Source organism: Vanacampus margaritifer, chromosome 16 (genome assembly GCF_051991255.1).
Source record: "Vanacampus margaritifer isolate UIUO_Vmar chromosome 16, RoL_Vmar_1.0, whole genome shotgun sequence".
NCBI classification, from domain to species: Eukaryota; Metazoa; Chordata; class Actinopteri; order Syngnathiformes; family Syngnathidae; genus Vanacampus; species Vanacampus margaritifer.
The window spans coordinates 13,669,384-13,694,926 of record NC_135447.1 but is presented as its reverse complement, the minus strand read 5'-3'; the positions used below and the strand labels follow the sequence as shown (position 1 = coordinate 13,694,926).

At 39.3% G+C, this 25,543-nt stretch overlaps 3 protein-coding genes across 3 annotated transcripts in view; 2 read left to right on the top strand and 1 right to left on the bottom strand.

Annotated features, from left to right (window-relative positions):
• The first annotated feature begins 1,936 nt into the window (after positions 1–1,936).
• lig3 (ligase III, DNA, ATP-dependent) lies at positions 1,937–16,533 on the top strand. Its single transcript, XM_077545964.1, has 21 exons — positions 1,937–2,040; positions 4,105–4,587; positions 5,288–5,422; positions 5,984–6,202; positions 6,280–6,431; positions 7,487–7,653; positions 7,714–7,791; positions 7,861–8,029; positions 9,130–9,285; positions 9,616–9,747; positions 9,827–9,906; positions 10,808–10,895; positions 10,973–11,050; positions 11,122–11,245; positions 11,972–12,114; positions 12,215–12,289; positions 13,265–13,411; positions 13,480–13,615; positions 14,943–15,022; positions 15,105–15,218; positions 16,040–16,533. Exons 2-21 carry the CDS (start codon positions 4,125–4,127, stop codon positions 16,286–16,288), a joined length of 2,985 nt encoding a protein of 994 aa, XP_077402090.1. The 5' UTR covers positions 1,937–2,040; positions 4,105–4,124; the 3' UTR covers positions 16,289–16,533.
• The window catches only part of LOC144036528 (DNA repair protein RAD51 homolog 4-like), a 17,440-nt gene continuing 8,037 nt past the window's right edge, over positions 16,141–25,543 (bottom strand). The window contains exons 6-9 of the mRNA XM_077547234.1: positions 18,260–18,330; positions 18,025–18,192; positions 17,789–17,914; positions 16,141–16,288 (exon numbers count right to left, since the gene is read on the bottom strand). Of these exons, the coding sequence (XP_077403360.1) occupies positions 17,819–17,914; positions 18,025–18,192; positions 18,260–18,330 (335 nt within the window). The 3' untranslated portion in view covers positions 16,141–16,288; positions 17,789–17,818. The remainder of the gene's footprint in view (positions 16,289–17,788; positions 17,915–18,024; positions 18,193–18,259; positions 18,331–25,543) is intronic.
• LOC144035894 (uncharacterized) lies at positions 18,499–22,278 on the top strand. The gene is made up of 2 exons (XM_077545966.1): positions 18,499–18,986; positions 19,834–22,278. Exons 1-2 carry the CDS (start codon positions 18,863–18,865, stop codon positions 21,861–21,863), a joined length of 2,154 nt encoding a protein of 717 aa, XP_077402092.1. The 5' UTR covers positions 18,499–18,862; the 3' UTR covers positions 21,864–22,278.

The following is a 25,543-nucleotide window of genomic DNA, read 5'->3' as shown; positions in this document are numbered from 1 at the left end:
CAAAATAATCCGGCAGAAAATGAAAACTGCACAAAAAAATGAACCTGTAATAGAGGTGGATTACTGTATAGTAGATATTCATTATTTTGAGAGAGGCGTGTGTACAATGACGTGATTCATGTCACCTCAAAGTTGAATCAGGGTCCGAAAGGGAAGGGGCTTTATTCAGGAAAGACCTTTTGTAACTGTCGGCCCCACGAAGCAGTAGAGTTCAGCGTGATCATTCTGTTTGCAAAGTCAGTCCTCAGTGCAGCACAGTTGTGTCATTGCACAGCAGGTTGACGATAAGCCTAGAACACACAAATGTTGTCATGGTTACACACATACAAAAGGTGATGCCAGGGAAACGGCCATCTTTATGGGGGAGTGGCCTATTACTTCTCTGCAGCCTGATTGGGTCGTCCTCTGATGGCAATGGTGCGGTTCACGTTGAGACCGTTATAGCAGAATGATGAATCCACTGAGCTGCATACACACAGTTGATGAAAATAGCAATAACTAGAGAACAGTCAATTTTCCCCGTTAACTGGAATGAAATTATTATTCTATAGTATATTTTAAACGTATTCTTGAACGTATTGGAAACGTGTGTCTGTTCTGTTTATATAAAAGTACTGTCCGACAGATTTGTTTTGGCCTGTCTGGGACGTTTCTGGGCGAAGACTCAACATTTACCCTCCAGCCAAAGCGCAGAGGCAAGCTACAATCACTGGGATATGCAAATGTTGCTGTGCGAATCCCCGCTCCTGATTGGTGGACTGTTTCCACACTTGTTCCTGGTTGGCTGCTTTCCTCTGCTTCCTCGAGCGTCAGTTTTTAATATTGGGTTTCGTCATGCCAATTTCTAACATTATTTTGCCTATCACCTTTGTTGTTTTGGATTAGTTGCCTGCCCAAAAATATAATAAAAAATCTCAGCATGCTCCATGTTGTCATTGATTTCCATTGCGGGATAAGGAGTTAACATTGTATGATGTAACCATTAAGCATGTTACATTGTGCTATTATCACGTTATATGTTCAACCTTTTTCAGTCTTTTGCGCACACGTAATAGCTTACATGCTTAGTGGTCAAAAGGCACTATACAATAAATGTTAAAAATCAGTAGCACTAGAGAGCTCAATTCAATCATGCGTGGCTCCATCTTGCCAACTCCCAATGTTAACGATATCAAAGTCGTTTATTCAGAAATGTGAATTTGATCCAAATCTTTTGTACACACAAACTGCAAGGAAAACTCAACTAGTAATTGTTTACAATAAGTGATTCCAATCAAAATAAAAAAGTCCTTTGTTCTCAAAAAGTTTAGGTACAATTCAAAAGTCTCTTGCTCGCAAGAGCTTGGACCAAAAAATAACTCCCCTGCTCCCAAAATAAAACATGGATCTTAGTTACATACTTAGTTTGCAAAAGGTAAAACAGCTATACAATAAATATTAGAAATAAATCCATGTAAAGTTTGCAGAAAGGAGCAAGTCCTTTGTTTACAAAAATCATTTGAACAAATGAGCCATTTGTTCACAAAATAATTGTAATTTGGAAAAATCTACAGCAGTCCATTGCTCATTAAATGACATTGAAAAAAAGCAAAAGACATTAATTCACAAAAATGCTCCAAAATCAACAAATCAGTTTTCATGCGAGTACCGGTCCAATATGGCGGCTGCAGTCACATTGAAACGGATCATGCTCCTTTAAACCATTGTACAGTGCTCACTACGTCAAGCTAACTTATTTAGCAAGCCAAACCAGAAGTAATGCATGTACAGTCATAAGTACAATTGCAGAACAATTAGCCACGGGTTGGAGCGTCTCTGATTAATTGATTTTAAAAAAAAAAAGGGCTACAAATCTATTGGTGACAGCGTTTCCCTGTGAAAGAATATCTTTTCGATGCTCTGGGCAATTTATTTTAATCTGCAACCGGAAGTGACCAAACCATAACCGTAATCACCGTGTACTTGACTGCGCAGGTGGCTACAACAATGCCACAGAGTCAATTTAAACCTCCCTCTTACACTTTGCCAAGAATCTACAAGGTACAGTCGCTATCTCCAATTATGGTTTCCTAAATGTTGCTCATAGTGAAGTTTTGCGTGAAAAAAACAACAGCTGTTTGTATCAACGGGGACATTAGGAGAGGGTTAGTGTTAGCTTGGCTAAAAAAGATAGCCGACCAAGCTAGCCCAGTAGCTAAACTTACACGTCGCTAATTCTTAAAACCAGTTGAAATTCCATACCATTTGCTTTCTGGTAGCGTTCATGCATGAACGATTCTATCTTCACAACTACAAAACTAGAACTACAAAACAAAACATGATATTCCAATTGTGAAGGAGGTGTTTATTAATTTAAGTGTTATTCGTTATTGAAACGAGGCGTTTACCAGGCAATGCGTTTCTGAGTAAAAATGTCCTAACGTCTCAAATGCATCTCAATTAAAAAGAAAGATTGTGGATGAAAGATGAAACAAATCCAGTTCAAAGCCGTATTAGTAAAGAAGTCAAGTCAAGGTGAAGAGAATACCCAAATCGGAGCAATTAACAAAAAGCTTATCTGCAGTGTAAACACAAATGAGAGCCTCGGTCACAAAATGTTTAAATCAATCCAAATAATGTTCGTTGCTCACAAAAAAAATAAGTTAAAATTGATTGTTCACTAATGTAGGTATGTCAGTCTTTTTTTCAAAAGTTAAAGAGATAAGGCACAGTCTTTTATTTACAAAATATATAAAAAGCTGATCTTGTGAATTTGATTTATTTTTATTTTTGTGAACAGTCCTTTTCCCCCACAAAAAGTTGTTATTTGTTCACAAAAAGTCAAATCATCAAATTAAAGGTATTTGTTTACAACCATTGAATAACACCATGATCCGTTTTGATTTTTCTTTTCTTTTGGCAATCATCTTGTTGTCACACAAAGTAAACATTTTTTTTCCAGTGGTCACAAAAGGACATTAACAATATTGTCATTTTAATTGTAATAATAATAAAAAAGTTATTTTGTTAGCAAAAGTGGGAAAAAATTGTTTGTGCGCAAATATACAAGAAAATAATTCTTATTTATATGAAACTAATTATAAACAAATCCTTTCACAAAAAGTTTTAAGTTAAGATGTTTGATATTGAAATTATGATTGGCTAATGTGTTGAACCACTGCACTGTGGCGCCAACTACTGGTAAGGAGGGCTGGCTTATCCTTAGATTTTTTTTATTTTTAATCTTAAGGTCTCGGTAGCTACTATTGGCAGTCTTCAAGACTACCCGATACCTTGGAATAAGCTATCAGTACTCACCTATTTCTAGTTTTAAATAATCAAAATCAAATCCTTTATTCACAAAGGCTTAAAAAGTAAATCAGTCGTTAGCAAAAAGTCGTAAAATCCAAGTTAACTCATTCACTCCCAGCCATTTTCAGTGAAGCAACCCCCTTCGCTCCCGGTTGTTTTACTGGATTTTGACTGATTTTGCAAGGCCCACAGAATAATGTGTTCTATTGCTATAAAAACATGGAACCTACCAAAAGAAGTCTCTTCTTTCATCTGGAAAAAAGTATATTTCTATCTGTTTCCATTTTGCAGCAATTAGCATTAGAATATAGCTAAGTTTCATCATTATTCACAAATCTGTTGAAAACACTGGGGAAAATACCTTTTTTTGCAACATGGCCCTGGTTGATCTCTTATACTCTGCTGCCACATCCTGGCCGTTTTTGTAATAACTACCATTGCGTCTAGCGTTCTCTTCAGTTGAGAGGCTGCATCAAAGCCTTCTGTATACTCTAACATAAAACAACATAAACGTATAAGTGCGTCTTTGGGAATGTGGTAATATCTAAAATAGAACATATTTATAAGTTTTTGGGAGCAAATGAGTTAAGAACAAATAACTAGGGCGGCAACTAACGATTAGTTTTTTAATCGATTTTTTTGGTTGCTGAAGATTCAAATTTTTAAGAAGGTAGAATTCTGAGGATTTAGACAATTTAAAATAAAAAAATGTCTCTAAATGAGAAATCCATTATTTAAATAATTATATATTAGTTTGATAATTGGTTTATTTTCAATGTATTTTCTGTAACTAATACTCCATGTTTTCCTCAGGTTGTAAGTGGCGAGCGTTGATGCAAAGGTGCGTCATTTTGTTAGCCAAAAAGGTGGTCTTCCTCCGCTCCCTCGCCCCTGGACTGTTCCGAGCACGCGCGTCCTTTTCGCGCCTCGTCTCCCCGCCACCCGAATTCCGCCGTCGCCTTCTCGAGCGTCACGGAGGCCTTGCGCTTGCTTGGTACGCGCCCGACGCCATGGCGGAGCAGCGTTTCCTGGTAGAGTATGCTAAGCGCGGCACGGCTGGCTGCAAGAAGTGCAAGGACAAGATCGCCAAGGGGATGACGCGCATCGGCAAGGTGGTGCCCAATCCTTTCAGCGAGTCAGCCGGTGAGATGAAGGAGTGGTACCACGTCAAGTGTATGTTCGAAAAGCTAGAGCGCGCACGCGCCACGACCAAGAAGATCGAAGACATTACCGACCTGGAGGGCTGGGAGGAACTGCAGGACGAGGACAAGGAGCTCATCAATCGACACGTCTCGGGTAGAGCACGCTTCATAAATGTTGCGAGTCGGTGCCTCTCAAAATTTTCAAGCTCTCTGAGTACCATTGTAATGGCCAACATTAAAATACACTGCCGTAGTAGTGTCAAGTGTTCATGTACCATGTGACCTAAACACTCCTGGGTGTACTCAAATGTTTCTTAAAAGTTGCCTCAATACTAAATTTACTGAATTAATCTATAAAATGTACATAAATACTGTAACATGTATGAAATAATTGATCTAATTTAAGCAAATACTCTTAAATCTCTGTAATAATATGGTAGTTACATAAATACTCTAAAATATATCAAAACCTCGGTAAAATTTAAGTACTAAAGTAGCCTAAAAAATTACCCCAGTAATATTAAGTCTGCTAAACCTAAAAAGGTCCTAAGAGTTATGAAAGTAATCTTAAATCTACTGACATACTCCTTAAAATTTACCTTAAATCCAGGAAATTATCCCCAAAAGTTACATAAATACTCCTAAATCTACATAAATGCTTCCTCACAGTTTCCTAAATAGTCTTAAATGTACTGAAATAAAAGACTAAAGATATTTGTTTAAAAAAAAAACTCCCTTAAGTTCTTTGCTTGATGATTAATGAAAATGTGTCCTATTGTTTACAAAAAAGGAGAAAAAAGACAAAAATAAGCTGCCCAAAACATAAATGTCAAGTCTGCGCTTTTTGTTTGCAGAGTTGATGTCCAAAGTGAAGTCGAGTCCCCAGAAGAAGACGCCAGCCAAGTTGAACGCCTCGGCCAAGCTGACGTCTCCTCCTACTGACGCCGCCGCATCGGTCAACGCACCGCGCAAGTTCTCCGGCTTCACCGGTAGCTAATGCAGCGATCACTTAATTGAAGCCGTGCACTATTCTTAGCATCCATGCTCATTTGTGCTAGCCTGTCTATAGACTTTATGGTTTTAGTGGATCTCCATGGATTTGTGGCTCCAACATCTGTTTTTTAAATGGGCGGTATATGCCTGTTTATTCAAGATTTTTGTGCGGTGAACTAAACTTGTTGATAAAGTTTTTTGGTCAATTTATTTATTTTTATTTTTTGGGAGTGTGGGAGCCAACCTCCATTATTGTTATTATTTTTTAATGGAAAACATGTATGGCCGGTATATCACCGCTTATTCAAGATTTTTGTGCGGTGAACTAAACTTGTCGAAAATGTATTTAAAAATTTTGGGGGGGGAGGGAGCGTGGGAACCAACCTAAATTTTTTTAAATTTCATTTTCTTTTAATGGAAAACACGCATGGCGACTGGCTAGTAAGTATATTACTGTTTATTCAAGATTTTGGGGGATTTACAAAACTTTTTGAAAATTAATAAAAAACAAAACTAAATCGTTGCATTTAACATTCTTCCCAATGTGTCCTACCCAGCGGCCAAGGCGGGCACATCCTCGTCTTCGTCCTCATCCTCGCCCTCGTCCGCCAAGGCCAACCAGGGCAGCGCTCTGGCCACGCAGCTATGCGACCCGCACCACAAGGACTGCCTGTTGCGGGAGTTCCGCAAGCTGTGCGCCACAGTGGCCGAAAACAACAGCTACAACAGCAAGACGCAGATCATCGAGAAGTTCCTACGCAAGGGCACCGGCGGAGGTTGAACCCGGCGATAAAAGCGGCGCGGCGCCGTTTGGCAGTGGTGTCATTTTGTGTTTCTCTCCCCTGCCATGTAGATAAATTCCACGGCGACTTGTATCTGACGGTGAAGCTGCTGCTGCCCGGCGTGGTGAAGAGCGTATACAACCTCAACGACAAGCAGATCGTCAAACTCTTCAGCCGCGTTTTCCGATGCAACCAGGACGACATGGTGCGAGATCTGGAGAAGGTCTGTGGAACGATCCAAATATGCACCTCACATCCGGAATGTTAGCATGCTTGGTTCTCAGCATTCACTCCGATGACCCCTCTTGGGTATGAGATGAGCATTCACACTGTTGAATTGCTTTTGTTTGTTGAGTTGTGAATGTTGAGAGAGAGAGAGGCATTCACACTAGGGCTGCAGCAAGCCATTTAGTAAAAAAAAAACGGTCTCTTTTTTTATTATTATTTTTTATCGATAGATAGATCAAAACAAAAAAAATAAAATTTTCATCCCTATTTAAAAAATTACATTAAATTTACAGTGCAGAAAGAACACAAATTCCGATTCAATTACTTGGCAAAAATGTTGACTGTTGTTTTCTAAACTAAAAGCAGATATTTGCAAATTATTTATTCGGAAAAAGCCAAAAGAAATAAAATTTAAAAAAAATCATTGGGGCACTAGAGAAATTGGAGAATATTAACAGTTGACAGGCTAAAATTCCAAGTATTTGGACAATTTAAAGTTAAACAAGGTCTCTAAACGATGAAATTGATTTTCAAGACTGTATCAACTCATTTGATAATTGATCAGTTGTTGATAAATTGTTGCACCTCTATTTGACACTGTTGCTTTTTATATTAAACAGTAGGACCCGAACAATCCATGGGATGACTTAAGTGAGCGATATTAGCTGTTTGAAAATGAGCAGAAATTGGCCGATTATTTAATACTTGCAAACAAAAACACAAAACATCAGCCAACAAAAAGAAAAAAACAAAAACAATCAGCCCATTTTTGCTGGATTGATTTGTCTGTGTTCTATAGTTAAATACTAAAGACAAAGTATGGATAGAAAAATGTGCTGTGGAAAAAAACTAAACAAAAAAAACAGCAAAATGTATTTTTTTTTACCAATGTTTTTCATTTGAATAAAAACAGCAAAAATGTGTTTTTAAAACTTTTTGTTCTGTTTTATTAAAGAGTTAGTATCACCCAATATCCACTATTTCTTTTGGCCCAAGATTTGATCACACAAAAGCTGCTGGGTGAGCTGTCTGCTTTTGTTTCCAAAACAGGGCGACGTTTCGGAGACAGTTCGCATGTTCTTCGATGAGAGCAAAAGCTTCCCGCCGTCGGCCAAGAGTCTGCTGACCATCCAGGAGGTAGACGCCTCGCTCTCACGCCTGGCGCAGCTCACCAAGGAGGACGAGCAGCAAGCCGAGCTGGAGGACATCGCGAAAAAGTAAATCGCTGACGCCGCCGCCTCCCTAACAACACATCGCTAACATCTGCTCGTCCTCAGGTGCACCAGCAACGACCTGAAATGCATCATCCGCCTCATCAAGCACGACCTGAAGATGAACTCCGGGGCCAAGCACGTGTAAGCGACCTATCGCGTCGCATCGGCGATCGGTCGGCTTCTCGCTCACGGTTGTCTTTGTGCGGGCAGGCTGGACGCGGTGGACCCCAACGCCTACGATGCCTTTAAGGCCTCGCGCAACCTGGGCGACGTGATCGAGCGCGTGCTGAGGAACCAGCAGGAGGCGTCGAACGGCTCGGGCCCCAGGAAGCTGCTGACCGTGGAGGCATCGCTCATGACGCCCGTTCAGCCCATGCTGGTGAGTCGGCCACCAAGTAGCCGTACTCCGCAGTCTCCGCTTGGCTGCGGCGGACAGTTTTATCACTGCCCGTAGTCTTGTGATGATCCGGGAACACTGAGTGTAATACTACAACATTATCACCAAACATCACAGATAACCAGGCTCTCCTATAATTACTCCTCAGTTACAAGAGAGCTTTATCCAAGAGGAGAGCGCTCTAGGGCAATGTGAAGACTGCTGCAGCAAAATGGAGACTCTGGAGTATGATTCTATAACATTATCACAACTGACCATCTTGTCAAGGACCCCAGTTTAGTAGTTTGGAAAATGAAAATGATGTCTCCACTTTGCTCCAGTAGTCTATCTTCACCTTGCCCTTAGTGTCCACTCGGATGTAATGTCTGTTTACCAAGGAGTGAATGGAGGACTCGTCTATTGAGATAACATGACAGAATTATACTCCAGAGTCTCCACTTTACTGCAGTGGTCTGGTTTCACGTTGCCCTTTGTCTCCTCTTGGATAAGACGTCTCCCTACATAGAAGTAAATATAGGAGATCCTTGTTTTAATCCTAATCAATTGTGCTGATGTCACATAATCCTGATCCAGAGTCTCCAATTTTCTGCTGTGGTCTTTTATTGTGGCCCTAATATCTTCTCGCCCAACCATGACATTGTTGTTTTTTAATTAAAAATAAAAATAAAAATCAAAGGTGATATTTCAAATCCAGTGGTCTGTTTTATCATTATTGATTTTTTATCTAAAAGGAGATTAAGGGTAATCTCCTTTTAGATAAAAAAATCAATAAATCACCCTGCCATGACATTTTGCCTCTGTGTTAAAAAAAAGAAAATAAATAAATATGGTGACGTGTCTTGAAAATTTGACTTAAATTCCATTGTTTTGTTTTATCATGGCCCTTAATCTCTTCTTGGACGGAAAAAAAAGACATACCATGACAGTTTACTTTTTTTTTTTTAAGGTGATGTTTCTTTATAATTTGACTCAAAAATTCCAAATGTGCCATTTTTTTTAATCCATTCACCATTACCCATGCTTCTAGTACCCTGATGCCATCATTTACTTACTTATTCTTTTGTGGTATTTTTCTCCCGCAGGCCGAGGCGTGCAAATCCATCGAGTATGCCATGAAGAAGTGCCCCAACGGCATGTACTCGGAGATCAAGTACGACGGCGAACGCGTGCAGGTGCACAAGAGCGGCGACACCTTCAGCTACTTCAGCCGCAGCCTCAAACCCGTGTTGCCGCACAAAGTCAGTCACGCACACGCACACACGCATGATCAGTATGAGCTCTTGTATGATTAGCAGCCTCTAGAGAGGCTCACAGTGGGGACATTTCCCATAAGGACTTCTCAACATTTGCTCTCTCAGTATGTGGCAGGAAACACTCCAGGCTACCGCACACATGACAGTCTGGCCACTAGAGGGTGCTGCAGAACATTTGAGTTTTGAATCGGACTTTTGAGATTAGCACAATAAATGTTCTCAAAATTACAAATCACATTAAAAAACAATAATTAAGTTTTATTTATTTATTATTTTTGTTTTTAATGTATGTATTTTTTGGGTTGCTGTCTCCAGGTGGCCCACTTCAAGGACTACATCCCACAGGCGTTCCCCGGTGGCCACAGTATGATTTTGGACGCCGAGGTGCTGCTCATCGACACCAACACCAGCAAGCCCCTCCCCTTTGGGACGCTGGGCGTGCATAAGGTCAGATGTCGGCCCCTTTGTCCCACTCGGGTGATAAACGTGAGTGGACGTTGCCAGCGTGTCCTCTTTTGTCCTTCAGAAAGCCGCCTTTCAAGATGCCAACGTCTGCCTCTTTGTCTTTGATTGCATTTACTTCAATGGCAACAGCCTCATGGAAAGGTAATGCCATAAAACAGTTGCAATTTCATGTTTTTTTTTTCTTGACACAATCCCCTGTTTATTTGTAGAAATCCCCGCTTTTTTCCCATTCAAATTATTTTTTGCTATTCATGGTTGGGCTCAGTTCCTATCTTAGCCGTGTCCACAATATCATACTAATTAGTTAAAATCTTCCATGTTCAATCAATTCTATTGATACTTTTTAAAAATAAAAAAATTGTGAAAAATTAAAACAATTCATTTTACATTTGTTTGTTAGATTTTTTTGTGCTATTTTATACTTATTATACATATTTTTTGTTTAATTAAGTAGTACAGCAATAATTGGATTTTAGCAATTATATATGAAAACCAAGATGATGTCGTTATTTGCAGTATCTAATGATCATTTTTAATGACAAAAATTGTAAAAATAAATAAAAGTAAAAATAATAATAATAAATAAATTCAAACAATTCATGTTAAATTTAGATTTTTATTTTTTATTTTTTTAAAATTTTGTTTATTTGAGAAGTACAACATTTTTGGTGCTTAATTTTGGATTTGAGGAATTATGTTGATGGCATAAATGTACCTTCTAAAAAAACTGTTATATTTTGCAGGGTGTATAATTTTGTAAATGTACAATAATAATCTAAAAAAGTATATTTTCTTTAAAAAATATATATATCCTGGAGTGAAGCATGCCTAATAAAATCTTCAAAGTGCTTAATATATTTTATACAATTATATAATATGTAAATATGTGTACTAAACAATATATAAAAAATAATAATAATAATAATAATATATATTTCTTTAAGATTATAATTATTTTAGTAAAAAAAAAAAAAGTCTTGCAAGATACTCCAACAACTGAATAAATATTTTCCTGTTCCAAAAACGTCAACGTGGTCCGCAGGCCGCTGTGCGAGCGCAGGAAGTTCTTGCATGACAACATGGTGGAGGTGCCCAATCGCATCCTCTTCTCGGAAATGAAGCACGTCACGGTAAGAGTGCAACGACCTCTGTAGATTTGACCCATCTGCTAAATATGTATCAATACGTGTGTGTGTGTTTGTGTTAGCGTGCAGGAGACCTGGCCGACATGATCACGCGAGTCATCAGGGAAGGCTTGGAAGGCTTGGTGCTCAAAGATGTCAAGGTCCGACTTTTGATTTTGAGAATCCCCGCTTTGCCGTGATGATGACCACGTGAGTGTGTGCTGTCCACCAGGGCTCGTATGAGCCCGGCAAGCGTCACTGGCTGAAGGTGAAGAAGGATTACCTGAACGAGGGCGCCATGGCCGACACGGCCGACCTGGTGGTGCTGGGCGCCTTCTACGGGAAAGGCTCCAACGGTGCGTTTGTGTATGAATGCGCACGTGCGTGCCGTTGATTAGCGCAAATGCTGCAGAGTTGTTTCCCTTCGCCGCGAAGCCATTTTTCCTGTGACAGTAATCGGGAAATTATTGTTTGTAAAATATTGGAAAACGGTGTCTTGATTTTCCTCTGGTATACAATAAGTGAATAATTACTCAATTGTGATGTTTGTAAGAAAATACTGTTGTTTATGCCCTCCTCCACCCAAAAAAAAATAAAAAAAATAGCGCTGTAAATTTGCAACTTATAAAGTGGCAAATTCGCCTTTTTTATAGCGTGCATTTGTCCTCTAAGTTTTTTTTGCTCTCAAATTTGCAACTTAATAAAGCTATTTTTTTACTCTGAATATTACCCCCCTCGGAAATGTTTTAAAAAATTATACATGGCCCTAATGCGCCATCGTAGTACTGTGATATAATAAACATATGAGGTGATCGTTGGTAAAATTTGCAAAAATCATATGAGGATTTTTTTTCCCCTAAATATATCATCGCTGTATTATCACACGTAATGTTGTTTATACATATTGTTGTCAAATGATCACATGTTCTGCCTAATTATCACGACATAATTTTCTCTCCACTACATCGATTATCGCATGGTTGCTTTGTCCTCAAATATCTGAATAATAATGCCTTTATTGGCATTATTTCATCGTTATAAAAATGCTAATGACGTGTTTTGTTTGTTTGTCTCCATGTTAGGCGGCATCATGTCCAGCTTTCTGATGGGCTGCTACGATCCGGACTCCAAGAAGTGGTGCACGGTCACCAAGTGCTCGGGCGGCTACGACGACGCCATGTTGGCTCGGCTCCAGAAAGAGCTGGATGTCGTCAAAATCAGCAAGGTCGGCGAGGACGCCCGCCTGCCGGGAATTCTGATGTCATCCAACGTCATTTGTCGTCTCTCGTGTGCGTTTTGAATCGTGTGCGTTTTGAATCTCGCAGGACCCCAGCAAAATCCCCGGGTGGCTGAAAATCGTCAAGAACTACTATCCGGATTTCCTCATCCGCAGTCCCGAGGTGTGACTCATGTTTGTGGTCAATGATGAGCGTGCATGTTTTTTATTGGACGACACATTTGCATGCCAGAGAAAAGATATTTGCTTGCAAAAAGTCAACAAATCCAAATGCAAAACATTTGGTTGCAAAAAGCAAAAGGTGATCAAAATCAGCTGTTTGTTTTACTTTAAAATATATAACAATTAAAGCCCTTTGTTCACAAAAACAGTCGAAATCAAAGTTTTTATGGTTGCAAAAGTGAAAATAATCCAAAGTCCGTTCATTGACAAAAAAAATGTCTAAAATACTTTTTTTTAAAGCCCTTTGTTCACAAAAGAAAAAAATAAACATCCAAAAGTCCAATATTTACAAAAAGTATCTCTTAAGATTTTTTTTTTTGTTCACCCAAAATTTAAACAAGGATCTAAATCAGTTATTTGTTCACAAAGTCAGAAGGATCTAAATTGATCACAAAAAGTCAACAAATCCTAACCTAAGTTCACAAAATTATATCCAAAGGAAAATGTGTTTAATTCAAAATAATTAAAATAAGTCTTTGACTGGAAAAAGCAAAAAAGTCCAGATTTTTGTTTAAAAAAAAAATTAAAGATACAAATCAAATTCTTATATAAAAAAAAGATCAAAACCTTTATTAACCCAAATCACTTTGATTGACAAAAAGTTGAACAAATGAAAATCTGGAGTTCAACAAGTCCAAAGATGCAAATCAAAGTATTTTGTTGACAAAAAGTATATCAAAAGTCCTTTGTTTAAGAAATAATATCCAGATGAAAAGCAAAATAGTCCAAATTTTTGTTCAAAAAAAGTTTCGGAAATACCCAAATCAAATTCATAGACAATATCAAAAACCTTTATTAACATAAGTACGAAATGACCAAATAATAATAATAAAAGTCTGTTGTTGAACAAGTCCAAAGAAGCAAATGATTTTGTTCACTAAAAGTGTGACAACGCTGTGCTTTCAAACCCTTCAAGCAAGCGCCGGTGTGGGAGATCACAGGCGCCGAGTTCTCCAAGTCGGAGATGCACACCGCCGACGGCATCTCCATCCGCTTCCCACGTATGACGCGCGTCCGCGACGACAAGGATTGGAAGAGCGCCACCAACCTGCCGCAACTCAAAGTACGCCGCCGCCACTCCGGCTTGCGGGTCGTCTCCTCATTTGCTTTTAACGCGGGTCCTTCTACCAGGAGCTGTATCGCATCTCCAAGGAGAACTGCGACTTCAAAGTGACGGCGGGACCCTCTGGCCAAGACAAGGGCGAGTCGGGCGGAGACAGCGGCGGGAATTCGCCCGCGCCGGAAAGCGCCCCGCCCAAGAAGACAAGTGAGTCGAGGGGGCAAAAACTTTTTGACTTGCAAGTTTTGACCGTTTTGAGACCTCAATGGTTAACGGTTACGCTGCGTTACTTTTTTTTCTTCTGTTCTTCCTTTCACAAACTGATTTAGGTCAATTTTATATTGAAATATGACATCCATTTATCTTGTTAATGTCAGGTTTAATTTTTTCAAGGTAGATTTTTAATTTTTCTGGCGTCTTATTTTTTTTTTTACAATTTTAAAAATGGGCAGAATTGCACAAGTTACTTCATTTTAAATATTAATCAGCATTTATATGAAAAGAAAAATGCACTGAGCTGTAACCATTGTCTTACAAACGCCATTATGCCATGTAGTGACAGAAAAACACACATCTGTCACACTCGTTTTTTTACAGTACAGTACATATTTTCCATTTTATTAATTTTGTTATGAATTCTGAACTTACTGTATCAGTGACTAAAAAATGCAACCATGTTTTTATTAGGTTAACATTTCTTTCCACTTTCATGTTAAGAGTATGAAAAATGTGAAAAAAATTTAATTAATTAATTTAATTGTAAATGTTAATATAAATTATTCAGATATTAATAAATTTGCGATTAATTGTGAGTCAATTATTAAAGTCATGTGAATAATTCTAATCGACTGACACCTCTACTTTAAGCATTTTCTGACATTTTCCCAGTCAAAAGTTGCAAACTTTGCTCGCTTTAGCTAAATAAAATAGTAGACATTGATGAAAGTAAGTACCTGTAAATTGAATGTTTACGTCATCATTGTTAAAAATTCAGGGCATAAACCTCCTTTCATTTAATATGAAGCAAAAACACCTGCACATCTAAACAAAAACATACAAAAAAAAGTTGACCTGATTGAGCAAAACCAATCTATTTTTCAGCACATCACAGTTTGAGAAAATAAATTTGTTGTTGACCACTATTATTTTTTTCCCCTTTTCGTGTTGGAAATCAAGATTTTGAGTTACAGGCAAACTTTGGAAACGCCACCACTGGAGTGAGGTGGAAAAGTGACAAAAGTTGCTACCACGCACATTTTGTTAGCCTAATAGCATCAATTAAAAAAGTCATTTTTAACTTAAGTGCCGTGATAGCAATAGAAAAAAAGCAGAAGCTATAACGGGGTTTGAGACTGCGACCATATTAGTCGCATTTGTGAGTAAGAAGTTCTTCTGGACGCCTTTTTTAAAAGTCATGCTCTTCTTCAGTCTTTTATAGTTTGCACATTGTGCGTACAGCAGATTAATTGTTCAGCCAACAAATATTGGCACCAAATATAAACATACATGTAGATTGAATTCCATGTGACCGCAGGTAACAGCACACCGGCCAAACGCAAGGCAGTGAAATCCGAGCCGAGCTCTCCCGCCGTCAAAGCTCCCGCCCCCAAAAAGGTACGCACAAAAAAAACGCCACTCTCCACGTCAACTTTTGACATTTTTATTCCTTCTTTTTTTCTTTTCTTTTTACTTGCAGGTGAGGAAGAGTGAAAGTGTGCAGAGCAACGGACACACCAAAACAGCCAAGGTGACGGCGCCGCCGCCGCCGCCTCCTGCCCCCCCGCAGATGCTGGAGTCCAACAACGACAAGGTTCGTCCAAAACACCTTTCATTGACGGCGTTTTATTTGCATTCCTTTGCTAGTTTTGAGCAAGTCTCAATTGAAGTGATTCAGGAAAGAAAAAGCAGAGTAATGATTGAACATTTTTAGCCATAAAGGTGTCCACAAGGGAGAAAAAAAATGTCAGAGTATAGAAAAAACACGAGTAAAAGAAACTATTATTTTCTTTGTAATAAAAATAATTAATCCACTCGATTTTAATCAAATTCTAGTCAAATCCTCAAAAATCATTCGTTGCTCAACCACCATCCTGCTATGCTTTATATGGAAAATACATTTTGCTTAAAATTCTTTAAAAATATATATTTTGAATTTGTAAACAGATTTATTTTATTTTTATTTTTTTTTTAATAAAAACGCAATCTTCCATAATGTCATTGATTGCTCGACTTTCATCATGTTATAGCTGATGACCATTTTTTTTTAAGTGCGGTCATGCCAAAATATACAAGCCACCACTCATTTTTCCCCCCTATTTTTAATAAATTTTCAATAATTCTAATATGGTTGCGGCTGTTTAGTATTGTAATCAATTGTCCCATCGATTAATCAGATAGTAGTAGTTTGAGGTGCAGGTATTATTTTTGCCCACTGGGGGTCACTGTAGTATATGTGACTGAGAATGTGCGTGTGATTTTAAAAGGTGGGGCCTGGTCTGGTGAGTGACGTGGGTGTCGGCAGATGAGTGTGTCAAATTGGCTGGCTAGTTTAGCATATTTTATGGGAAAATGTACAAAAAGATGGAACCTTGTCGGTTTCCACACTTTTTTTTTTTTTTCCCCCACGGCTAGACGCTTCTGGACATCTTTAGCGGCGTCAAGCTCTTCCTGCCCTCCGGCGTGGACGACTTTGCCAAGCTGCGGCGCTACTTTGTGGCATACGACGGCGACCTGGTGGCAGACTACGACGCCGCCTCGGCCACCCACACGCTGGCCGACAATCGGGAGGATGAGGATGAGGGAGGCGGCCGGGCCCAGCGGGTGACGTCCGACTGGATCTGGAAGTGCATCCGGAAGAGGCGCGTGGTGGCCCCTTGCTAGCTGCAAAAAAGAAACTTTATTTGTTCTTTCCGTTCACGCCTTTAATGTGCCTCCGTGGGAATCTCCTGAAGGCTCGTCATTCATTGGCTGTGGTCAAGTAATAAGGCAACATGAGGTGAACCACAACAGGCATGTACACACCCTAATTTGTAACTTTTTTTTCAATTTAAATCATGAGATGAAGTCTGAGCAAGTATGAAGTGGTGCGCTTTTTAAAATAAAATATAATTTGATGACAAAAACAATATCTTGTTATTCAATGAGTAAAAAGTTTCAAATTTAAGTCATTTTTACAAGAATGTTAAAGGCATACTTTGACTCATTGACCCACTTTCAATAGTAAAAAGATATTTTGTCTTGACCTCATTTGCTCTTAAAAATGTCTCATATGTATTGATATGTTTTTTTAAGCTAGATCTTGAGATTTGATGCAGCCTCTCAACTGCAAAGAATGGTTGAAGAAATGGTAGTTATTACACAAATGGCCAGCAGGTGGCAGCAGAGCAAAGGAGATCAACCAGGGACATGTTGAATGTTGATTTATGAATAATGATTAAACTTAGCTATATTCTAATGCTAATTGCTGCAAAACTGACACCGATAGAAATGTACTTTTTTTTGTTGTCCTGATGAAAGAAGAGACTCTAATCTTTCTTTTGGTGGGTTCCATGTTGGTATAGCAATAGAACACAATATTCTGTGTCTTGCAAAATCAGTCAAAATCCAGTAAAACAGCCGGGAGTGAAGGGGGTAGCTTCTGTGAAAATGCCTGTGAGTGAATAAGTTAAAGTGACAACTTTATTTTTCATGTCCAATTAATAATACCTTTATAAAGTAATTCTGTCACTTGCTGTCAACAGAAGATGGCATCACCTGTGCTGAGGAAATAGGTAACGACTAATCAGAGCTTTTCTGGGTTTGGTCAGCAAACTGAGACATGATTGGTCGTTACCTACTTCCTCAGCACAGGTGATGTCACTTTCAGTCCACAGCAAGTGACAACATTCGTTTTGAGAGGTATTAATTCATGAAAAATAAGGAAGTTATCACATTAATTATAGACAAAATATCTTTTTACAGTTGAAAGTGGCTCAATGAGTCAAGTCAATTTGTCATTTTAAACTTACGAGAACTTGGGCAGCACGGTGGCTGACTGGTTAGCACGTCCGCCTCCCAGTGCAGAGGACGTGAGATCGAGTCCGGGCTTCGGCCTACCTGGGTGGAGTTTGCATGTTCTCCCCGTGCTTGCGTGGGTTTTCACCGGGTACTCCGGTTTCCTCCCACATTCCAAAGACATGCATGGCAGGTTAATTGAACACTCCAAATTGTCCCTAGGTGTGATTGTGAGTGTGGTTGTTCGTCTCTGTGTGCCCTGCGATTGGCTGGCAACCAGTTCAGGGTGTACCCCGCCTACTGCCCGAAGCCAGCTGGGATAGGCTCCAGCACCCCCGCGACCCTTGTGAGGAAAAGCGGCCAAGAAAATGGATGGATGGAACTTACGAGAATCCTTTTTGAGGTAGTTGGTGGTTGTCAAGAATCTGCCGCATCCAGCTTTCGCTTCCCCGACGTGTCGCGTTGCAAGCGACTCCACTGCTGAAGGTCCAACTCGGCTCGGATCAAACACGGCTGCTCGAGGTCAACACATGACAAACGGGACTGGTTAGCGGATGCTCCACGTTTCTGGCTCTTAAAGGGTTGTTTGAAGCAGCCTCCACCAGGGGGCGCCATTTTCTTACCCGCCTGGAGGACTTGAGGAGGGCGGCAGACCGGAGAGCGGATCCGCCGACGGTGGGAGTGTCCGGAAGTCGCTCCAGCAGGACTCGGGTTTTCGGGACGTGACTCCAGCACACGCCCAGGCCCGGCTGCAGCTCGCCATCCTCGCTCCTCGTCACGTAATTGATCACCTGCGGACCGCACGCCGTGCTCAGCACTGACCGACATCCTACAATGTGTGTGCGTGTTCATCCTCACCAAGGCGGCTATGTTGAAATCCTTGGCCAAGGTCCTGAGGGCGATGGCTACTTGGCTCATCCTGTACATGCCTAAGGGAAAAAATTGAAATATTATGACAAATACATTTTGAAATGTATAAACTAGAATTTGTAAATAAGGACTTATGGGGGAGCCCCCCCCCCCCCCCCAAAAGGATTACACAAAAAGTCAAAAACTGCCTTACTTAAGTTAGGCCCCCAACCCCCTACGTGACACGAGATTTGTCCAACTGGAGTTGCCGTAGAATAGATTTCACGTGACCAATACTCCATTCCAGGCTGCTTTTACATAGCCACACGCGGTTCGCTATAATTCATAATTATTCATTCTGAATTCGTACTATACGAACTTACACATAGACACTGTGCGTCCGTCATACTCTATCGAAGCCAATCTGCTCCATTTTGTGTCTGGTTACATTCGTATCACACCGTTTTTGTCAAAATCTTTCGGCCTTGTTTAGCTTAGCTTATTTTAGCTTAGCTTGCTAGCCACCGAAAAAAAGGAGACGCGTTTTTTATCGACATATTGGCTCAACAGACGTCCAATGTGACTGAAAAGTGTCGTGAATATCGTGTGAAAATGTTCGCAATAACGAAAGTCAAGTACAAAGAGGAGCTTTGTGGCGCACAAGAAGAGAATGAGCGACTACGTCAACTGATGGACGCTTTTTGCAAGCAGCCTCGAGTTGTGTTGAACAGAGCAGGTTTGTCACTTATTTAATCAATACTTTTCAACAATATGTCTATTTTGAAAGGATCCTTCATCCGGGCACTTTTTACCTTAAGTTTACAGTTGTTCTCAAGTCGCTTTGGTACATGTCTCAGATAAGAATAGGTGCTCCTATTTTTGATGGTAAATGTTATAAGAATTATATAAGACAGCAGGTTTATTCTTTATTATTGGTTCGTTGACATACCAACATCTAGAATGGAGGATGGAAGCCTAGTAGATAATTTGGTATTGTAAACAGAAGTGACTAGTTGGACCATTGTTTGTAACCAAATAAAAAACAAAAAACTTTTTTTTTTCTTAGCATAGAATTACCTAATATATTACATATAGACACATATTTATGCTAATGGCACATTGACACTAAGCCCATTACAATGATAAGAAATAAAATAATTTAGGGCTGTTCGGTGGAATGGCCCATTTAGGTTTGACATGCACTTCCTGTTGGCTAAATTGATTTATCTCCCCTGGCTTTATTTGTTCTGCTTTGCTGCCCCCTAGAGGTGAATAATTAAAAGTTTGTCAACTCCTCGAGGATGTTGTACAGCTGATGCAGATGCATGCATTTGTTAGCTTTTTGTCAATAAATGCCAGGTTTCACAACTTGAAATATTTTCTATATTTATGTGCGGAACAATCAGTCTTACAGGGGCTTACAGAGTAACGTTGAGTGATTTCTGGAACAAAATACAGATACGTAACATTTGCCAGTTTGTTACTCTTTCACTCAGGTGGCCCATGTGATAATCTTAAATATAAAACACCTAACGTCACAATAAACGATCTTTACCAAACCATGTGTAACTTGTGTCCCGCAGACGTCAGTGAAAAATATCTTTGTCCTGAGCGGCAGGAGCCAGAGTTCCATGGCGTGAAAGAGGAGGAGGACTTGGAGCCTCTTCAAGTTAAAGAAGAGGAGCAGCCACAACCTCCCAACATAAAAAAAGAAGAGTGGCTGCCACCATACATTAAAGAGGAAGAGCATTTCACAGAGTTGCCCGTGACTGGTGTCCATTTGAAGAGTGAAGATGAATGTCAATATGAAGAGAACAAAGGGGCGGAGTCTCCAAGCAGCAGCTCAAGACAACAAACAACAACAGAAGATGACGAGGACCACCGTGGAGGATCACAAGCAGACAGCCTGTTAGCTCGAATATCAGATGGTGAAGACACGTCACACTCTCCTCAAACCGATGACTATGAACAGTCTGACGGTGATGTGACATGTCACACTGACAGCAAACGTTGGAAATGTTCTCAGTGTGGAAAAACTTTTGGCTGCCAGTCTCTATTGAGAAGACATATGATCAGCCACACTGGAGAAAAGCCTTTTGCCTGCTCAATTTGTGGTCACAATTTTACTCAGAAGGGAAGCTTAAAAATACACACAATAACCCACACTGGAGAAAAGCCTTTTGCCTGCTCAGTTTGTGGTCAAAATTTTGCTCAGAAGGGACACTTAAAAAGACACACAAGAACCCACACTGGAGAGAAGCCTTTTGCCTGCTCAGTTTGTGGCAAAAAATTTGCTATGAATGAAAGCTTAAGAATACACACAAGAACCCACACTGAAGAGAAGCCTTTTGCCTGCTCAGTTTGTGGTCAAAATTTTGCTCAGAAGGGAAACTTAAAATTACACACAAGAACCCACACTGGAGAAAAGCCTTTTGCCTGCTCAGTTTGTGGCAAAAAATTTGCTGTGAATGAAAGCTTAAAAAGACACACACTAACCCACACTGGAGAGAAGCCTTTTGCCTGCTCAGTTTGTGGTCAAAATTTTGCTCAGAAGGGAAACTTAAAATTACACACAAGAACCCACACTGGAGAAAAGCCTTTTGCCTGCTCAGTTTGTGGTCAAAATTTTGCTCAGAAAGGACACTTAAAAAAGCACACAAGAACCCACACTGGAGAGAAGCCTTTTGCCTGCTCAGTTTGTGGCAAAAAATTTGCTATTAATGAAAGCTTAAGAATACACACAAGAACCCACACTGCAGAGAAGCCTTTTGCCTGCTCAGTTTGTGGCAAAAAATTTGCTGTGAATGAAAGCTTAAAAAGACACACACTAACCCACACTGGAGAGAAGCCTTTTGCCTGCTCAGTTTGTGGTCAAAATTTTGCTCATAAGGACAACTTAAAATTACACACAAGAACCCACACTGGTGAAAAGCCTTTTGCCTGCTCAGTTTGTGGCAAAAAATTTGCTGTGAAGGAAAGCTTAAAAAGACACACACTAACCCACACTGGAGAGAAGCCTTTTGCCTGCTCAGTTTGTGGTCAAAATTTTGCTCATAAGGACAACTTAAAAATACACACAAGAACCCACACTGGAGAGAAGCCTTTTGCCTGCTCAGTTTGTGGCAAAAAATTTGCTATGAATGAAAGCTTAAGAATACACACAAGAACCCACACTGAAGAGAAGCCTTTTGCCTGCTTAGTTTGTGGCAAAAAATTTGCTGTGAATGAAAGCTTAAAAAGACACACACTAACCCACACTGGAGAGAAGCCTTTTGCCTGCTCAGTTTGTGGTCAAAATTTTGCTCATAAGGACAACTTAAAATTACACACAAGAACCCACACTGGAGAAAAGCCTTTTGCCTGCTCAGTTTGTGGCAAAAAATTTGCTGTGAATGAAAGATTAAAAAGACACACACTAACCCACACTGGAGAGAAGCCTTTTGCCTGCTCAGTTTGTGGTCAAAATTTTGCTCATAAGGACAACTTAAAAATACACACAAGAACCCACACTGGAGAGAAGCCTTTTACCTGCTCAGTTTGTTGTCAAAGATTCCCAAGTAAGGCTAAAGCTAAGACGCACAAGTGTGCTGGTGAGAATAGCAGAGATGAATGATGGTGCAAAGATCATGTCTACCGCTGAATGAACGAATGATCTGTGTACCTGTATTGTATGTGTCTGACTTAACCCTATTTTGAAATTGATTTTGTATATAAAATGTTACATCAACCTGACAAGGGGCTGCAGATTTAAAATATGACAGCTATAATCTGGCATGTTTACCGGTAATTGTCCATTAATATGCATTGTGCCTTATATCGTTTTTAAATTACATTTTCCATGTTTAATATTAAAGGTAATTACAATGACAGTGATTTTAAAAGTACAATTTTGTGATCTATTTGTATTCGTAAATACTTTCTTATAATTATTGTGTGTCAAAACATTGTATATAGTTTGTCCTTTTTTGTTACATTTACACTAGTATGACTCACTCTGTAAATATAATAAAAAAAGATGTAATCCATTATTACTGAAATAACTCTCTTTTTGGTAAACCCCTTAATAATTTTAAAGTATGTACGTATATCCATCCGTTATAATCTTAAAAAAATAAATTTAAAATAAATAATGACATACGAAGTGTAACAGAAGGGAGACAACGGTCCATTAAAAAGTATTACAGTGCATACCATAATATGGACTGAAGGTCTATGTGATTATGATAATTATGTGGCCGGGTGGTAAATACAAGCGTTTACAAGTTTACAAGAACACTGTACATGAACTAAACATGCTAAATGCATTCTTATTTTATTTTAGATTTTTTAATTTTTATTTTTATTTTGTATGTTGGCGAATATGTGCGTGTGAGGGTGTACTTATTAGTTCACCTAAAACCTATTAAAAAATCCCATACTGTTCACCTAAACCGAATACTTCAGAGTCGTGAGGTTGTCGGGAGACCCGAGGAAGGATCAAAGAAAGGAAAGTGAAATCCAACACCGACCAGACATTACCTACTACCCACCGGGTTACCAACCAGAGTCTTTCACCAAGCCCAGAAACATCTAAATTCCAACAAATTAGGGAGACCTCAAGAGACCAAAGGAGAGACTGAGGAAAGGAAGGAAGGATAGATGAAGCAGAGTGAGATCCACAGACATCAGCCTCCACCGATTCAACGGCCAGAGGAAGAAGCAGAATGTGTTTGAATTTCGATAAATTCTGGTATGCATGAAAACCTCCACCAAAGAGGGGAGCCGTCATCCCTCACCGCTCCTTCAGGGGATGGGTCAAATGCGGAGAACAAATTTCGCCCCACTTAGATGGGTGTGACAATCAGTGGATCTTATCTTATCTTATCTTATCCCGGGGCCAGGACAGAGCAAGCACAACTCCACAGGCCACGGCAGCGCCAAGGGACAACCCCCGGGCCACTGGCTGGAGAGCAAACCCAGGAGCCAGGAGCGCTCCCCACCCCAAAGCAACCCGCGCCCCCAACCCAACGCAGGACAGGTCACGACAGGCTCGCCAGGCATTCCACCGCAATAACGAAAGTCAAGTACAAAGAGGAGCTTTGTGGCGCACAAGAAGAGAATGAGCGACTACGTCAACTGATGGACGCCTTTTGCAAGCAGCCTCCAGTTGTGTTGAACAGAGCAGGTTTGTCACTTATTTAATCAATACTTTTTAACAATATGTCTATTTTGAAAGGATCCTTCGACCGGGCACTTTTTACCTTACGTTTACAGTTTTTCTCAAGTCGCTTTGGTACATTTCTCAGATCAGAATTGTATTTTTAAAACTCTTTGTTCAATTTTCACATCACTACAGCAGTTTATCCTCTTTTTTTATTTTTATTATTATAACAAGCTGTAGGAAAAATGATTATGTAATTTTCTGTTGTTTCCTACAATTTCAATTTCTTATGTCTGTTTCTCACCCTTTTTTCGAGCCACGGGACCCTTTTTTCATTGAAAACATTTCGAGGCACATTCTCCATAGAAAATCTACCAAAAAAACAAACATCCTAACTAAACTTAATGGCTATGGTGTTTCATTTTTTTTATATGTCTATATTATATATATTTACACTAGTATGACTCACTCTGTAAATATAATTACAAATAAAAAAGGATGTCATCCATTATTACTGAAATAACTCTTTTTTTGGTAAACCCCTCAATAATTTAAAAGTATGTACGTATATCCATTCAAATATATTTCATTTCTACACTCTTATAGAAACCAAACAATGAACATCATGGACAAGTATTTAGTTATTAAATGCAAACAATAATAAGTCAACATAAATCATAATTTCTGAATGGGCCTTAGGCCACTTTTTACAGCAAAAGTTGGGCCCCAAGGTAAAACAAAGAGGTTAAGAACACCTGTTGTAGCTGCCAGCTTTGTTATTCTTTCACTCGTGTAGCACATGTGATTATCTTAAATATAAAATATATTACACCACAATAAAGTGATGTCGGTGAAAAACATTGTTGTCTTGAGCGGCAGGAGCCAGAGTTCCGTGGCGAGAAAGAGGAGCGGCTGCCACCGTACATTAAAGAAGAGGAGCATTTCACAGAGTTGCCCGTGACTGCTGTCCATTTTAAGACTGAAGATGAATGTCAATATTAAGTATCCATTATCCATTCAAACATATTTATTTTCACTTTCTTATTTTGTATCATAACCGAATGACGAGATGAACGTGATACGCTGCACTGATGAACACTAACAAAACTGTACATTAACTAAACATGTGTAATGTTCGTCCAAATACGATATAAATATATATTTTTTATTATTCAAATTAATGTATAAGTAAACGTGTTATTTTATTTTATTTTTTTAACAATATATATTTTTCGTGACATGAGATTGTCCCACTGGAGTTGCCGTAGATTTCTCGTGACGAAGATAGATATTCCTTTGCAGGCTGCTTTTACGCAGCCACACTCGCTTCGCGATATAATTCATTCTGAATTCGTACTCGATGAACCTAAACATAGACACTGTGCGTTTGTCACTACTTTATTGAAGTCAAACATAATCGCTACATTTCGTGTCTAGTTAAATTCGTCTCAGTGCTCGTCGAAATCTCTCGGCCCTGTTTATTTTAGCCTAGCTTAGCGTAGCTTGCTAGCCACCAATAAAGGAGACGCGTTTGTTATCGACAAATTGGCGCCAAGTGTGAGCGTAAAGTGTCGTGAATACCGTGTGAAAATGTTCTCAAGAACGAAAGTAAAGTACGAAGTGGACCTCTTTGGAGCACAAGATCAGAACGAACGTCAACTGCTGGACGCTGTTTGTAAGCAGACTCGAGGTGTGTTGAACAGACCAGTGGGGTATTAAATCAATCAACGAAGCTAAAAAATAAAGCCAGGTTCATGCAAAAAAAAAAAAATCTTATGGTTCAGATTAATCAACAAAATCAGGTTGAAACAATTGGAAAATCCAAATTGCTCAAACTTTTGAGCAGCATATATATATGTGTATATATATATATATATATATAGATAGATAGATATATGTTTGTATATGTATATATATGTGTGTGTTTGTATATGTATATACGTGTGTATATATATATATACGTATATATATATATATATATATATATATATATATATATATATATATATATATATATATATACAGACGCTCCCCAACTTACGAACGAGTTACGTTCCGAGCGATCGTTCGTAAGGTGAATTTGTTCGTAAGTTGCTTCAGTGCTATATTTTGTATTATAATTTGTTTAAAGAGAATACGTACAGTACTGTACT

Bases quoted from the DNA above. Each gene is read 5' to 3' on its own strand.
- LOC144035894 (XM_077545966.1), top strand. From the start codon at position 18,863: ATGTTCGCAATAACGAAAGTCAAGTACAAAGAGGAGCTTTGTGGCGCA. The intron at 18,987-19,833 runs GTTTGTCACTTA...TGTGTCCCGCAG, and splicing joins AGTTGTGTTGAACAGAGCAG to ACGTCAGTGAAAAATATCTT.
- lig3 (XM_077545964.1), top strand. From the start codon at position 4,125: ATGCAAAGGTGCGTCATTTTGTTAGCCAAAAAGGTGGTCTTCCTCCGC. The intron at 6,432-7,486 runs GTCTGTGGAACG...TTTCCAAAACAG, and splicing joins TGGTGCGAGATCTGGAGAAG to GGCGACGTTTCGGAGACAGT. The intron at 12,290-13,264 runs GTGTGACTCATG...AAACCCTTCAAG, and splicing joins TCCTCATCCGCAGTCCCGAG to CAAGCGCCGGTGTGGGAGAT.